The sequence below is a fragment of the Montipora capricornis genome, chromosome 3, assembly GCF_036669925.1.
Source record: "Montipora capricornis isolate CH-2021 chromosome 3, ASM3666992v2, whole genome shotgun sequence".
Classification (NCBI taxonomy): Eukaryota; Metazoa; Cnidaria; class Anthozoa; order Scleractinia; family Acroporidae; genus Montipora; species Montipora capricornis.
The window spans coordinates 27,882,514-27,900,013 of record NC_090885.1 but is presented as its reverse complement, the minus strand read 5'-3'; the positions used below and the strand labels follow the sequence as shown (position 1 = coordinate 27,900,013).

Below are 17,500 nucleotides of genomic sequence, written 5' to 3'. Positions count from 1 at the left end.
TAAAGAAGTTCTCAGAGTTTTTTATTCGCCCACTGTCGTGGAGCATGATCGTAATCTCCGTTCAGGGAACAAAACTGTTTACCCAACTTTAGGCCGCACAGCTCGTCTTAATAACTTTGTTACTGTTAAATACCAATGCTAGATATGTTTGCTGTCTCTGACCTTTCCTGTATTTCAGGTTTAATTAACTGCTATCGGATACATTAAACGATTGATTGATTGATTGATTGACTGATTGATTCGTGCTACTCCTTGAAGTCCTGGAATTTAATTTTGGACTTAAAGGGTGCTTGAAGAGCCCTTGAAAAAAAGAATTTTGTGGAAAACTGCTTGAAAACTCCTTGTATTTTTGCTTGGGTGAAAATTCGTGAGATTACACCATGCTAAGTAAAGAGACATTTCAAAAATTGAGGCCAAAATTGACTATTAGGGAAACATTAAAAGCAAAAATTAAAATGCCTGTGCATGCACTTACAATGTAACTTGCAGGATGTGGTAAGGAATATCAAGGTATGCTTTTTCTGCAAAGAAAACACTGAAACACTATGTATGGCATAGAAATCTTCTTATAGGGACTCCTTGAAGACTTAATTTCTGGTTCTTGAAAACTCCTTGCATATAGAAAAAATCCAGCAAAAACCCTGTAAAGGCAAAACCGAAATAGAAATTTTAGGTTAGAAGAACCTTCATGGTATATTAATTTTTTATAGACAGTCTTACAAGTGCCCTGATATTCAAACCATATCACAGGAAATTAAAGCACATTAAATCAAATGTTAGCCTTTGATAATATTGGAAAACCAGAATACTCCCAAGAAAAATCTCTTGGAGCAGAGTCATGAACCAATAAACTCAACCAACATTAATTTTGACAATGGGTCCAGGAATTGAACCTTGGTACTGTACCGGAATCACGGAATTTTACAGCAAATTTTGCAGCTTGTGTGGCTGTTTTTAGAAAGTACCGGTAACAATAATTTGATGAACATACATGTAACAAAATATTGTTACATTGTGAGAGCCCTCGCCTCCCACCAAGGTGTTCCGGGTTTGATTTTCAAACTTAGAGTCAGATATGGGTCGAGTTTGTTGGTCCTCGTCTCTGCTCTGAGAGGTATTTGTCTGGGTACTCCGATAATTTTCCCCTCTCCGCAAAACCAACCTACAATTTCATATGAGTTGATTTGATTTCTGTACAGTGCCCCAATTAATTCCCCAGCAATAAATACAGTTGGCACTTGAATAAAGTTCATCATCATTATTATTAATGCAAGGAGTTTTAATCCAGTTCACTGTATAATTTACAAAGTGTGGTAGAGTTGATTTCAAAACCACCAAGACGTATCCAGTCAGTTGTCAGAGCGGGACGTGTACTTACGGTAATTTTGGTGGGTGCATGCATTATGGATGGGCTATGCTGCTTCCTTCCATCTAACTGGGGATTAACAGACATCCTGTGAAATTACACCCTATCACAATCAGATTTAACCATTGAAGACCTCACCACTGACAATAGTATTGTAGATCATAGTTTGATTGTGAGATTACTTCATGGATTGCCAACCTCTATTAACCTTTGTCTCAAAAAAATAAGGTTTTTCTGAAGGATCTCATTTTGGACGACCATGCTAGGAAGAAGATGATTTCTCTTGTTGGTCCTCGTTACAATGCAGAAACTGATGAGCTCACAATTGTAGCAGACAGGTATTGATTTATGATTTGACAATGTTTGTGCCTTTTGAATGTGTGTGATGGGCTTTTCATGTATTATTTTAAAGTGGCTCAAGCCAGTTTCAAAGCTTTCAAGTAAAGTTCATTTTAGAAGGTTTGGTACTACAAGGCTGTGTCATGTATTAGCAACGTTATGGTACCATAAGAAACACCAATAGACCTAATCGGCTAACTCAATGTTGTACCCAATTCAAACCCTTTGGGAATAAAACGTTTTGTTCCAGGTATTTCCATATCATTTATATATGAATGCTACATTATCATGCAAATTAATACAACACACAAAGAATCTTTATCCCTGGAGATTTGAATTGGGTACAACATTGAGTTAGCCGATTAGGTATATTATTGCTGAACAAGTTGCAGTCATTATTGTGATGTAATAGGTCACCGTGGCAACAGGAAAGCCCTGTATTAACACCCTATATTTTGTCTTCAGTTGCACATATCTCAAAAACAAACCCAGTGACACCTGTTTTTCATTGCTGAAAAGTGATCAGAAGGCCAAGATGAAACTTTCTGCAAAGTTTAATTATAAAAATTTTGTACAGCAGATTTAGAGCCACCTTAACTCTGTGGTTTTTAAAGGGTTTAACCTTAGCATTTTCAAAATGGAGTCTTCGATCTCCATTGCCAGCTACATGTGAATTTTCCTACGTGACAATTTTTTGTGAAAGTCACAGATATTCAAAACACGGGAAAATGCTCAACTGCGGCCAATAAAATTACTGTTAACTTCACACTACTATCAGACATTGACAGGAGAAAAACATTGATGGAGTCATGTGCTGCTGATGCGATACATTTTCTATTTTTGGCTGGGTTGTCCACTGGTTTTTCTTTGGGCAACTGACCTTTTCATTTTACCAAAAACGAGTTGCCCTGTAAATTTTCTGGTCGTCTCGGACGACCGAACAACCGCTAATTTCAAGCACTGAATGTAAAATCTCAATTTTTTTATAGTAAAACTGCAGCTAGATGACCAGCTTAAAGTGATACTATGATAAAAAAGTTGCTTCCCTTTTTTCTTCAGATTTTGAAAGTGTGTTTGCTTAACACCAGCCTGGCAAAATTTTGAGCTTTGATTTTTATCCAAAGGCTGTTTACTTTGAGTGTAAGTTTTGGATTTCACGGTCTGCCATTACTCACGTTCAAAACTGGCTGATTGGACCTCAGATGGTTGGATCTAGAAAAAAGTGACGTCATTTACTCAATAACCTAGGAGGCTCGAAAGGGTTTCAACACTTAGGAAAACTCTCTGTTTAGATTGAATAACGCTACAACACTGTATCACGTAACAGCAATGTTATGGTACCATTAAGAAACACTGATTATTTCCAAACAACCTTGGCAATGGGAAAGCTCAGCAAAAACACCCTATATTTTGGATTTAGTTCCTCATATCTCAAAAACGAACTCACTCAACCCCCCCCCCCCCCCCCCTTTTTTATTGCTGAAAAGTGATTAGAATGCCACGTTGAAACTTTCAGCAAAGTTTAAAAAAAACTCGGTCTAGAGGATTGACAGAGCTACCTCAAAAAAATCACAAAATTAAGGTGGCTCTCTTCCAAGTGTGCTATCCATCTAAAATTGCATGGTAGAAAAAATCCTCCTTTTATTAGTACAGAAGGTGGTTTATTTTAACCTCGTTAATTTCAGAGAAATAATTTTTACAATATTGACTTGGGGATACTTTGGGAAAAATTTCAAGTGCCCTAACTGGAGTTGAGCCTATGACCTGTGATTATTGTATGGATGTATAGGTATGATGATGATGATTGTTTGTGATTATTAGTATGGATGCCCTTCCACTGAGCTACCCGTATAAAATATTTCATTCTGAGCAGTAAAGCAGGACAATAGTAATTAATGTTATCTGAACCTAGTTTAATGGCCTTGTTCCCATGACTGTCCAATTGCTCATTGTTAAGGCCGGTTTACACGTAGTCCGGCGGATATGTGCATATTTGAGGGAAATCGTGCACTTCGTGAAGAAATCACCAAATTTTGCACAAAGGTAGCTAAGGATACACTGAAAACCCTCTGATATGGAGCCACCGCTAAAAATCATGTGAAGGCCATTTTAGGGGTTGTTTCGCATGGAAACGAGGCTAAAATCATAAAATATCTATTTCGCCTGCGATGTGAATATTAATACCTTTGGATACACTAGTATTCCTTGCTTTTTGGTATTATAACTTCACTTGCTAACCCATCTCCATGTTCCTTTTACCTGTGATCACCTATGATCTTGTAAATTCTGAATTACCTTGACCTTGACCTTCAGTCTTTGTTAGAGGTTTACATGTGCTTGTACAGTACATACAAAAAAAGTTCTTTCCCATTACTTTTGGTGAAGTACTTCACGTAGCTTAAAAATGGACATTAAGGGAGAAGTTGAAACTCATAAAGAGATGCTGAATTAATTATAGGCAATTTGGAGAACTGTAGTCTTAGTATATATAGACCTATGTGCAACTTCTCAATGGTGAATTTACAGTACAGAAGACTGCTAAAGTGTTTTCTTCCATCGCCATTGACCAAGCACATGAACAGAATAATGCTACGGTGAAGGGTGACGGGGGAGCTGTTTGGCTGACAGAAAATCCTGCCGCTCTACGGCGCTGGATGATTTCTGGTCCAGACGTTGCAGGGTTGATAGCAGAATTTGAAGCTTCCTCAGACACAGACGAGGGAATGAAACCTGGGTCTACAAATCATCATGAAGAGGAAAAAAGCACCCAGGTATCTTTCGCTAAGGATGTCAAGTCTTTAATCTCGGTCATTGATGTCATGGGAAACCCGTTCACTGATGAAAGTGGTGATCTTCTCGTTCTTGACACAAAAGATCTAGCCGATGCTTCTGTAATTAAAAGGGTAGAAGAGGTCGAAACACTTCGACTGGAACAGTTCGAAACATTTGTCAAGGAGAGATTAAGTGAAAAAAAAAAAAAGCAAAGAACATGCATGATTCTACTAAGAAGAATAAGCTTCCATTGTTCAGAAGTCCTCGCCAGAAAGAACCATCCAAACACAGGCAGCAAATCTCATCTTTAAAGAGTGACTGCGCACTTTTCTCACGGCTGTTTATCTCGTGTCAAACTAGAGAAGAAGACTTGGACGATATTTTTGAACATAAAAAACAAAGTTGTCCACCATCAATATCACAAAGTGGAAAGCTTCGTCTTCCAGGAAAGAAATCCGACCTGACAAACTGCATTCAATCATTGTCGCAGCCTTGATCCAGTGCCCCGACACCAATAGATGTAGCTATAATTGATGGTGCAGCAGCTATTAACATGCTGAAACCAACAAATACAGTAAAAACATTTCAAGAGTGCAGACATCATATGGGACAGGAACCCATGACCAGGAGCCTTCAACTACCATACTGGGCCTACGTCACGGCATTTCTACAGACCGATCTATTTTTAGACTACCTTCGCCGAAAAAAACAAAGGCAGTTCCGGTTCGGTGACCCTATGACGTCAGGTTAGTTTCTTGTAATTGGTCATCAGGCTCTTGCGGGAGTCTCATTTGCGGGAAATTCAATCTAAAAATATATCGGTCTGTGATAACGCCGTGTCACGAACGCAATGGAGTTGTAGGCTCCGGATCATCGGTTCCTGTATGGGACGAGTATGTATCAAACAGTTTAAAAGCAACGACCAGAAGAAAGGGGACGTGGCATTCGTGGGCGTGTTCAGTCTTTGACAACTGTGCCAAAAAACTGGAAGGAATTCCTGCGTGTAGATGCAAGCAAGAAGGAACTATTAGGTTTTTTAGTAGAGCAGATTCCCCCTGTAAATTTCGGCGATGGCAAGCACGTCATTACTACGAAAGGAGAACAAGTTCTTTGTAGTGCACTGCGGTTTGACACTTCTAGCCTTACTCCATGTAACCACGAGGAAGCAGACACAAGAATTATGGTTCATGCAGCAGATGCGTCGAAAGCAGGACACAAGAGCATCCTCATCTGTAATGTTGACAATGATGTCGTTATCATCTGCATATTGGCATAACCCAGAATCTTAACATCAATGAGTTGTGGATTGCCTTTGGCACTGGTACTAGTTTGAGATATCTAGCTGTTCATGACATTGCATCTCTTGTTGGTCCTGAAAAGCCAAGGTCGCTACCCGTATTTCACGCCTTTACTGGTTGTGATACTGTTTCTTGTTTCTCTGGGAAAGGGAAGAAGATTGCATGGATCATGTGGATGGCCTGTGAAGAAGCAACCTCTGCTTTCCTGGAATTGCCTAACAACCCAGATGATGTGAAGGAAGAATGCTTGAGAAAGCTAGAACGATTCGTTGTTCTTCTGTATGACCGCTCTAGTGCCAGAATGACGAGGCACAAAAGCAGCTGTGTGCACAGAGGGGAAAGTCTATTTAATCTATACCCCCAACTCAAGCTGCTCTTATCCAGCATACCAGGGTGGACATTGCTGGGGTCAAGCAATTGTTCCAGTGATGAACTTGGCATGTCCAAGTCAATGGAGATGGATGACGACTGATGCTGGCTGGAAGCCCCTCTAGACGACATTACCAGCCGGATCATCATCTTGTGATGCACTTATTAAATGTCGCTGCAAGAAAGGTTGCAGGTCTAACTGCTCATGCATCAGAGTGGCTCTTAGGTGCACTGCACTTTGCGGCTGTGGTGAAGACTGTGTAATAGATTGATTGCGCTACTCAAGGTAGGCAGAATAACTGATTAACCAAAACTTGACACAATGCTCCCAAAAGTCGTACCACAGCTTCATTGTACTGAAAAATTCAAGATGACCGCTATTGTTGCAGCCCGCAGTTACTATCACAAGTCATTCATACACCCCTCCCCTCAATCCCTGTGCCAAATGTACCACGCACCTTTTAAAAATTTATTTGGAAACAATGTTGCTGAGGTGAGGGGTATTTAATATAGTAGCGAGAGAAGACGCTGGTTAACTGCAGATGGCCCCCTCTTTTCGAGGTCACGTGATCTGCTTTTAAATACTGAGACTTTCTTACAAAAACTCGTACTTTTTCTGTAAGTGTTTTAATTGCTCACACGAAAGAAAACACTTCCTAACTAGTTTCGTTGTCGTATAATCATTGACAGGTGTTACATGTGAAGCAAACCTAGTCAGAAGAAAAGCAGTATAGTTGTGAAGGTCAAGGTCATAACAAAAATTGCCTTGTTGTGCGTAAAAAAATAAAAGCTTATAGTTTCCTGTGTTGAATTGTTAGGTGATGATATCATGACGACAAATATAAGTAATACCAATGTAATTTGGAACATTTTGAATTAACATAATAGGCCAGAATGGCTATCTTGTAAGTCTAGCCTCGCGTTCATGCACAATGGCCCCTTAAATGGCCTAGACCTAATTTCTGTCAATGGCTCCATATCAAAATCTCTTTAGGTTGCCATAAACAACCTCTGAGCAAAATTTGATGCTTTCTTCACAAAGTGCAGCATTTTTCACATATCCGCCAGACTAACGGTACAATTTGCCGGCCGGTTTTGTCGGGCCGATCAATCGTACCGTGTAAATTGCGTAAAACGTGTAATTTTTCCTCCAAAGATCTTCCCGTTGTCCTTTTAGTATCCGCCATTTTGAACGCTTTGATTTTTTAAGTATTTATGCGCATTACCCACTCGCATACCATTTGATTGACATGGCGGTTTCTCTCGGAGTGTCGGCCCGAATTCAAAAAATCTGTTGCAGTGCAACATATTTTTTGAATCGGACCGATTTTCATTCCCATGAATCGGTCGTTCATCGGCCGTCAAAGTACACGCAAGATTTGCGCTCCGACGCCGTCGGGCTGATAAATGGGGCCGACAAATCGTACCGTGTAAACCGGCCTTTAGGGCTTCCCAACTACCAACTAGAGCACTCGGGACTTTTTCCCGATTTTGTTCCATCGTTTTAACTGGTAGATAAATTTCATAAATTTTTTTTTTCTTTTTGTCGATTAGATGCCCAACAAGGAAGCAAAACAAAGATTATGCCATGTATTTACTGACAGTGCTGTATCACGAGTCATGGGTGAGCACTGTTTAGTCATAATAATAACGATGATGATGATGATGCATCGGGTTGTCATGCGGGAGGTCGCGGGTTCGAATCCCGGCCGGATCAACACTCAGGATCTTAAAATAACTGAGGAGAAAGTGCTGCCTTTGTAATTTCATCTGCAAATGGTTAGACTTTCAAGTCTTCTCGGATAAGGACTATAAACAGTAGGCCCCGTCTCACAAATGTCTTCTATGTTCATAAGTTCCCTGTGGGACGTTAAAGAACCCAAACACTATTCGAGAAGAGTAGGGGATAAAGTCCCCGGTGTTGTGGCTGTCCTGTTCTCTCCAGCTGAAGTGGCCGGCTTGGCGGTGATGTCTCTAAAAAGGCTTGTGGTGTATGAGGCCACCTAAGTAGAAGCAGCCACAAGTCAAAAAGGGACTTTGCCGAGTGCTGGAACATGTCGATGTAGATGTAGATGTAGATGCCGGATATGTCGAGAAATGCTCCTAATTAACAATGAGACCCTTCGCCCTCAAAGGCCACTGGTCATTACCCCTGTATTCGGCTTCGCCTCATAGGCTATTGACCCGTAGCATCACTTGTGCCTTAGAATACAAACAATGTCACAAAGTGTCCCCCAAATGCTGCTCTTCAATTAAGAATAAACAGCTGTATTTACCCAAAGCTAAAAAGAACGCCAACCTTTACCCCTACCATATTGATTGAAATAGGTAGCAAAGCCTTAGACAAAAATTTGTCGTGTATTTGATCCGTAAAGTCGAGGTTTCATTAGTGAGAGGTACTTCGGACAAACAACCCAGCGAGGGGAGATACCAGATAGGTCATGTTTGCCTTTTAGACCATAAGAAGTCCCAAGCATACCGTTTCCTGAGCATTGTTTCAGTAGAATGACAGAAACGCGAAAGGGCGTGCCTTACTGAAAACTACGTCTCTTGTTAGGCAGTTTCTCCGCGGTGTTGTTTCCATCGGCCATCTGAGAAAGCTCCTAAAGTCAATTCTTTTTTTCTAAATTAGTTTTTTGTACTGCTCGTCATGTCTTGCAGAAAATTGAACCGTGGGAGAGTGAGACGGGCAACCAGTCAGAAGAACTTGATGACGAGGGTGAAGAAGACGAAAAACCAAGGAAGAAACGAAAAAACGTCAAACGAATTCGACTGATTGACGGGGCACTCTATAGGATGAACCAATATGGCAAATGTTTTAGAATGCAAATCAAAGTAAAACATTGATGAACTACGGTATATGTCGGTCACTTTAGTTGTCGGGTGGTTTGAGATTGATGTCCATCGGTCTTTGAATTTTTACATGTAGCTGTCGTTACAGAAGAAAGGAAAGGAAAAGAAAGGAACTTTATTTAAGTGTCTAGTCGTTCTAGCGCTGGAGCGCTAATTGGGGACACTAAACTGAGAGGGGAAAACCGGAGTACCCGGAGAAAAGGTAGAGCAGCGGTGATCTAACCCGAAGGTCGTGGGTTCAATTCCCACCCTGGTTGGAGTTTTTCTCTGTCCTTTTGTGGGCCCATTTCCATTAGTAGGGCTAACGCTCACATGGTTCATTTGGGTAGAAAACTAGCACTTCACATTGCACTCTTATAGTTTACCTGGAGAAATACCTCTCGGTGCAAAGTAGACAACCAAAAAACTCAACCCACATACGACGCCGCGTCAGGGCATCGAACCCGGGCCACATTGCTGGGAAGGTGAGTGCTGTTACCACTGCGCTATCCTTGCACCCCAAAAAATTCCATCCCTCTGGGAAAATAGTACGGATGAAATGGAGATTTTTTACAGTTCACGTTGCAACCAGGTTAACTTGAACATTCAGACTATTATTAGGTGCACCCCTTTCATTTTTTAGCAAATTGGTAGGACAAAAAAGGAATCCTGCCGTTTGATTTTATCAAGGCGTTTGATTCTGTGACACAAAACATCGTTTCTAATAAGCTGAAAGCCTTGTGAATCAATCGCTACATACATAACTGGATTATTAGTTTTCTCTCTGGTAGACTACAACGTGTCAAAGTTGATGGTATGGAAACCGACTATTTACCAATAAACAAAGGAGTTCCGCAAGGAACTATTCTGGGCTCCATCATGGTAAATGACATGCAGGCTCTGCACCCTTCTCAAAACGTCTTGGTTAAAAATGCAGATGATTTGACCCGGGTACGACGATAACGCTGATGGTGAAGTTCAAAATATCGCTGAGTGGGCAGACAACAATCAGATCGTCCTCAATTTAGACAAAACATGGGAGGTGGTACTTAATGGCAAGTCATCTAAAACACTTCTCGAGCCTATTCAAGGGATAAAACGTCGAGACTGGCTAAAGCTTCTTGGAGTAACTTTTCGAGATAAGCCGTGTAACTGGGATAAACACTTTCAATTTATGATTAGTAAAGCTTGTGGGCGACTTTACATATTAAGAGTCTGCAAATTGTATGGATATTCTAAGGAGGATCTGAATCTCCTGTTCAATAGCCTAATAATGTCAGTGTTCTACTTTGGTATTGAAGTGTGGCGTGTGCATATGATACCAAGTACCTTCGCCCAATGGACAATTTCTTTCTTCGAGCGTACAAGTTTGGATACACAAGTAAGCAGTACAAGATAAATGAAATCATTGAGGAACGCGACAGAAAGATGTGGGACAATATAACTGGGAATTCTTCGCATACACTGAGCGTGTTATTACCCATGACGCGGAGTGGATCCTTAAGGTCATGTGGTCATAACTGTGTACTACCCAAAGTTTCCACCGAAAGGTTCAAGCGCACAATTGTGAATAGATGCCTATTTAAATTTGTGTAAATGTACTTTTTTTGGAAATCAGCAATTTATACGAGAGATAATTTTAGCTTCTTAAGTATTTTGTTACTTTTTTATAAATGTGAGCCTTCACGTTTGTTGAGAGAGTTTTTTCAATAAAGACTATTATTATTATTATTATTATTATTATTATTATTATTATTATTGTTATTATTAAAACCAACTTATTATTATTATTAGAACCAACCTAGCAACCTAGAAGCCCCCGCGTAAAAAGGGAAAGTATGTAAAATTAGTATATAAATTGGTGGATATTGTGTAGGGGAAAGCAAATCTCGATTTGCTCAACCGAGCGCGCAAGGTGGTATCGGTATTGCTTAACCAGGGTGCGCAAGGTGGTATCGGTATTGTTCACCGAATTCGCGTGGTGTTCTGGGTAACTTGAGTCATGAGGCAGAAAGTCGCAAGGAGTATCAATATAGCGATTGAAGTGAGTAATTTTTGAACTTGTGCCTGAAAAATCGGTCTGTGACCGAGGCAATATGATTTTCTATCAGATACTGTAAAATTTGATTTTCAAAGTAAAAGGAATCACTGTAAATACTCAAAAATTACCCACTTCAATCGCTATATTGATACTCCTTGTGACTTTCTGACTCAAGTTACCCAGAACACCTCGCGAATTCGGTGAACAATACCGATACCACCTTGCGCACCCTGGTTAAGCAATACCGATACCACCTTGCGCGCTCGGTTGAGCAAATTGAGATTTGCTTTTCCCTACACAATATCCACCAATTTATATATTAATTTACATATTTTCCCTTTATACGCGGGTTGCCTCCTCGGGTTTTGGCCTCTGCGGGGGCAAAAATCATATTGCCTGGGTCAGAGATCGATTTTTCAGGCACAAGCCATAAACGGGGGCGACGATTTGACACAAATCAAATCAGAAACTCGAGCAACAGACTCGGCCAGAAACTGCTACTAGACGCATCATCAGAAAGCAAAACCATAGTCTCAGTACCAACAGTTTCAAACAATCTTCGATCATTTTTACAACAATTATTCACAGATAATAATAATAGTCATTGAATATTCCTGTTCCAGTTTTACTATCATATTTTCAAGGCGTTACGTAAATTGCTTTTCAATTGATAGCGTATCAATAAACGTTGATGGAAATTGAAAATAAATGTTGTTTGTTGTTGCCCATCCTTTCCTTGCATCTTTCACTTTCAGTTACCTACTACTAATTACTAATTACGTGTAAAATAATATGAAGAGATCACAATGTACAGCACATATTAATTGGAAAATACCTCAACTGCATGCCATCTGTATTATTTTACACGGGGGCAGATGTAGTGAAAACTATTTCTAGTTGTTATTATTGTTATTACTATTATTGCAATAACTTTGGATCACCCCTCTTCGCCCTTCCGGCGATTTGACCGGTTACCCACCCCTGAAGAAGACACTAGACCGGAGTGGCGAAACGTTAGGCCTTCGAATTGTAACTTTCTGAGCTACGTTTAAATTTTTTCTAACCAGAGTATCGTCAAACTATGTCTGGAGAATTCTATTAATATGGATCCTGGAACCCAAGTAACAGAGCCTTTCATTGTTTATCCGAATATCGAGTACAGCTATGCTGCACGGATCGGAATGTGGCGGATATATTTTCGCTTTTATCCGAAGTGTTGGTATTTGATAAGGGATCATTTAAGTGGTTGGCGCCGATCGCTGACAAAACGTGTTTTTACTTTTTTTCCTGTGGTGGAGTCATGGTCTTTGCCACTTTTTTTCAAAAGGGCATAGACCATGCTGTTGCCTTATGTCCCACCGGGAACGAAGCTTCGAAGAGGACTAACTAAAGACCATGCCTCCTTCCCAAATAAGGCCTCTTGTAACGTCTAAGGCTGGACACTGCTTGTTACTCGGGCCCCGTAGGGGCTCGAGTTATAAAAGACGTTAGATTTCAGTTTTTTTTTTTTCCTGTGCAGCAAAATGCACAATAGAAAAACGTGGCCGTGTTTGATTGGGCAATGCACAATAGACTGCACGTGGCGGTGTTTTGATTGGGTAATTCACAATAGAAGCCACGTGGCGCTGTTTACATTGGTTATTTAAAGCAAACACGTAATCCAAGATTATGAAGAGCACTGTGATGCGTTGTTTCGATCGACATTGCGTTGGCTTAATCGATTTCTTCTTGGGGCGCTCAAAACACATACAAAGAAAGGCATAGGCTTTTCGTGTTAGACCCACACTAAAAGATGTCAAGCGCCAGCTTTGAAACAAGTCGTTCCGCGAACTGAATGAAACAAAAATATACTCGAATGTAACTGAAATGGACGCAACTATTGAAAGTGATACAAGTCAAAATACAAATTCTTTAATGAGCAGCGGGTACCTTATTGAGAACTACTCTGAAGATGACAGCGACAAAGACAATAACTCCACAAACAAATGGACGCCATATTGGGATCTTCTGAAGACAAAGTAAAAACATTGGCACAGCGAACAAATGGCCTCACGCTTGTACCATTTTCACCGCGAACAAACAGCCTCCCGCTCAGTGTACCATTGACTACGGAGATAAGTTTTTTGTCTATTGCGTTTTTTAGTTTGTTATCGTTAAACAGTTTGTTTCTTGTAGTGGTCTAGCTTCTATCGTTTGTTCAATTAGCCATATTAGCGATCGTTGTTCACTGCCATCTTGTGCATATAGTTCTGTTCTAGTTTTACAAGATTTGATGTCATCAGTGGAGACTGTGATCAGCTCTTTAGAAAATAAATGTGATGTAGTTTGAAAGGCTGTACAGTTATTTGATTCTCAATGGTAATAAAGACTTGATTCCAAAGGAGAAATACAGGTCTCGATAAGCACAAATGTGTTTACTTTAGTTGTGATTTGCGTGTGCATTGACATAGACGTCCCCGAGAACCGAGCAGAATTACAGAGAAAAGGCTGAGACGTTTATTTTATAACAGCGGAAAAAAGAGGAAACTTGCTGGAACGTATTTGGCTAACAATGTACCGAGGTCATCCACATTTCATCGTATTACTAGCCAAGGAGATTACTTGCTCGTAAACACAACTATAGGAGCTACCTCAGGTATGAGTTTAAATGTAAGCACGTGATATGTAACACTTTTCCAAAAGCGTGGATGAACAGGTAAATGAAAAATGAAGTTTGAAACATCGAAGCATGTTCCTTAAACTTAAAAGTGTTTGTATTTTTAAAAGTATTAGCAACACTTGTGCTATTCAGACCATCTGGAAAATGAAAGTTAAATTTAATACAGAAATCAGGAATACCCGGTACGATTTGTAAAAGGATGTTGTTTTGTTTTCTCAGAAACGGAACGTATTTATTTTGAATTCAGGGTGAACTGTTTACACAGTGACCAATCAAAACAGAGTTTGTAATTGGAAATCTAAACATCTGCGAGATACAAAAACAAACTTGTGAACACGTAAACCTGAAATATTGCAAATCGTAATGCTGACAAACCCAAAAACGAAGGAAATGGATCATGGATAGGACGTTTTGGATATCTGAATGATTTTGGGTTAGATTAAAGGATATATTGTCAGAAATTCCCAAGTTATCCCTTTTCGTGTTAATTAGTAATGCAAACAAGTCTTAGTAATAAATTGGATTAACGAGGCAAGTGTAACGCACGGAAAACGGAATTTAAAATGTTATGCAGGGGTAAGTATTTGAAGGTATTTGTAGACTTTATGCTTCGATGTATTGTGCACATAAACGAGTATCTCTTCTTCTCTTTAAATGAGATTTTACAGCACTATCAGTAAATACGGTTAATGTTACGTGACCGTACTAAAAAGGGCTATTCATGTCGCGACAGTTATCTTCGCGTTCCTTGTAGTCGGTCGTTCAAGGTCATACAATCAACGGGTTTCTTGTAAATGAAACGAGGATATGAAGACTTTGTTCCTAGATTTCAGATTATAACGTACACCTGCATTGGCCAAATCTGTTAAAGCCTCATTCATTAGTGCTAAAGAGCACGGTGTAATGCTTACCTGCTACATGGTAGAACCTGTGCAACTAGCTATTTTAATGTACAGGGTCTAGCTATAAAAGCCTCAGTTGGTCGTCCAAGGTTCACTTGGCAGTTTGTCTACTATAGTAAATCAACTAGCTGTTTGCAATTTGTCAAAGTTCTCCCCCTCCCTCCCTCCCTCCCTCCCTCCCTTTGGAGATGGGTTGTATTTATCGCTTTGCCGTCATTAAAATTGGGTCGCTCCTGCGTGGTGTGGTTTAAGTCTGCGCAGCGACTTCACCCAAGCTTGTTGACTCGTTGCCTTTGTACATTGCTCACTAGCCAATACTGTTGTCCGATCCAGCACTTCCTGTTTACCACTCAGCTCGTAGTTCTGGAGAGATCTTTGTCACGCAATCTGGAAGTCGCATAGGCTAACCAGCCGCAAGGCAGTGTTTTCCTCAAAAAACCCCAATACGTCTGTTGTCTAGTTCCATTGCGCCTTCCGTTATGTGTTTAAAAGCGAATTATGCATGTTGATACCAAGGAACAGTGACATTGATGGTTAATATTCCTTGACAGGCTTCCCACCGTGCAGAGAGTTTGCGTTCACATTTCTATCTTTATTTCTCGAGAGTTTCAATACACGAAGCGAAATAACAATGACAGGCCAAGTGACCCACACTACAGTATTCTATCTTTTCTCCTGCCCTTACCATCCCGGAAACGAAACACAATTTTGACACCGACTCCGTTTACGTACAGAGGTTATTTTTCATTAGACAAGAGGTTTGGAAATAGAATTCAAATAAAAAAAATATTTCTCTTTGAAATGTTCAGTTTGTAAGTCGCTTTAATACTGCATTCGCTATCAAGCGCGGTGCGAGTCAACAATTAAAACAAGTGATTTTAAGAGAGGATGGGAGAGAGAGAGAAGAAAAAAAAAATTTACCAGCAAAGGGTCTGTCCGTATAGCAAAAAAAATGTGATATCGTTCTTGAAAAAGCTGCCCTCGACCTGCGGCCTCGAGCAGCAATTTCAAGGCTTCAGCCACAGTTTTTCTCTATACGGGCCTCCCAGCTGGCAAATAACATATTTTAAAATTTTATTTTGACAATTGGGTGCATGCTACTGTCAGTATTTAAATTACAACAAATGGTATATTTTAAATACTTGATTCTCGTGCTATGGATTCATTTGGCATGGCCATCCTCAAGGGACTTTGTACTTCTGAAAGTATTTTCAAGAGTTGAGATATGGTGCACATCTTCACGTGTCGTGCACGTGACAGTTTTTTTTTTTACGTGCATCAATGCACGAAAGTTTGGTCATCTTTGAAAGATGTTCATACATCTCACCTTCGTTTCTCATTCATTTTTTTTCTGCAAAAGATGTTTCGATGAGTCATTTCGTTTCATCTTAAACCGTTCAATTAGCGTTTCCTTTTTCAAACACTGAGCAAGAATAACCATCGATCAGTAAAAAACAATGTGCTTTTCTCAAATTTTACCTCGTGTCCAGTGGTCATTGTCACCACCTGTGATGAAGATAATCTGGGTCCGGGTATTCACTACATACACAGTCGAACATCATGAGAATCGCAATGTAAGGCCGATGTAAGAAGGACAGACTTCTCTGTTTTCTTTTCTTTAGTGCTAAATTAACGATACACCACTGTACTTTTGCAGGCCCGAGTATAGGCTACTTGTAGCCTCTTGTTGCTTATTGTTTCTCATGGCCCGCCTGGGTTGATTAGCAATTTTGGAATTATTGGGAATGATATAGATGTTGACATCCATAAACCTCTTATGGGATATAATCCGGTTGTTACAGCTGTGTGAGGCGCAACCGAACCTTCATGGGTTCGACTCCCTTTCATAGTTGGTGGACTTTTTGAAAGAGAACCTCCGCTCCAAACAAAGAAAAACGTTACCTTGAACCACAGCAAGTAATCTTCACAATCAAATTTATTTCAACGTTTTTCAATGAAAGCGTTGTTATCTGAAAACTGAATCAGAATTGTTTCCTTGGCGTCGCCATCTTGAATATTTGTGACATCACATCACCCTGGCCGCTTGAACGCTGCAAACGCTGAAAGTTTGGGGCAGTTGTTTGACTTCATTTTTCCTTAAAGTGTTTTACTCAATTTTCATTTGTATTCTTTTTGGACAGAAAGTCGAACTGACAAAGTGTCAATGAAGCGGCAGTTTTGCTTCAATAATTTCTCGTTTTGTCGCGGAAATAATAATTAGATTAATATTTCAATACCTATCGTCAGTTCAAAGAAGAGTTGTGCACTTAATCCAATGGCGACCACACTGGTCACTGAGTGTATTGATGTACTGCTGCCCGTCATCAAGAACATGGTCAATCTAGCTCTCGAGAATGCGAACTTTCCCGATGCCTGGAAAGAAGCATTAGTGAACCCTGTATTAAAACGGTTTGGACTGGATCTTTTGTATAAGAATTTCCGTCCCGTTAGTAATTTACCATACATTTCTTAACTAACGGAACGTTCAGCTTCTGATCAGCTGTTTGCGCAAATGTCTTCCAATGGATTCTACCTTGATCTGCAGTCAGCCTAAGTGAAAAATCACAGCACAAAACGTTCACTCCTCGCATCTTTCTATCCTCACATCTGCTATCCGCTACTAGTTTAATTAAGGACTAAAGCAGCGACGTTGACGACAAGTCGGTAAAATTAGGTAAAATTAATACGCTTTCGCACGTTCTGCTCTCCCTCCAAATCTGAAGGAAATACAAACAACATGGTCATACCCACTTAGCCAATCAGTGCCCAGTATTTGTGTGCTCTATATCTCATAAACTTTCTTAAATTATCATGAATTATGTAAAGGGCGGGGGCTTTGTAGCACAGGGAAATTGTGGGGTAAAATAACTACTCATTCGGTAAGCTCAATATAGAACATACTGATGATTTCTTTTGTTTTCC

The 17,500-nt window shown here is 40.1% G+C and overlaps 1 protein-coding gene across 1 annotated transcript in view; it reads left to right on the top strand.

The window, feature by feature from the left end:
• LOC138042752 (small ribosomal subunit protein mS35-like) overlaps positions 1–9,116 on the top strand; it is a 13,894-nt gene extending 4,778 nt beyond the window's left edge. Inside the window, exons 6-8 of the mRNA XM_068888740.1 lie at positions 1,595–1,704; positions 7,699–7,768; positions 8,806–9,116. Coding sequence (XP_068744841.1) covers positions 1,595–1,704; positions 7,699–7,768; positions 8,806–8,991 — 366 coding nt within the window. The 3' untranslated portion in view covers positions 8,992–9,116. The remainder of the gene's footprint in view (positions 1–1,594; positions 1,705–7,698; positions 7,769–8,805) is intronic.
• Positions 9,117–17,500: the final 8,384 nt, after the last annotated feature.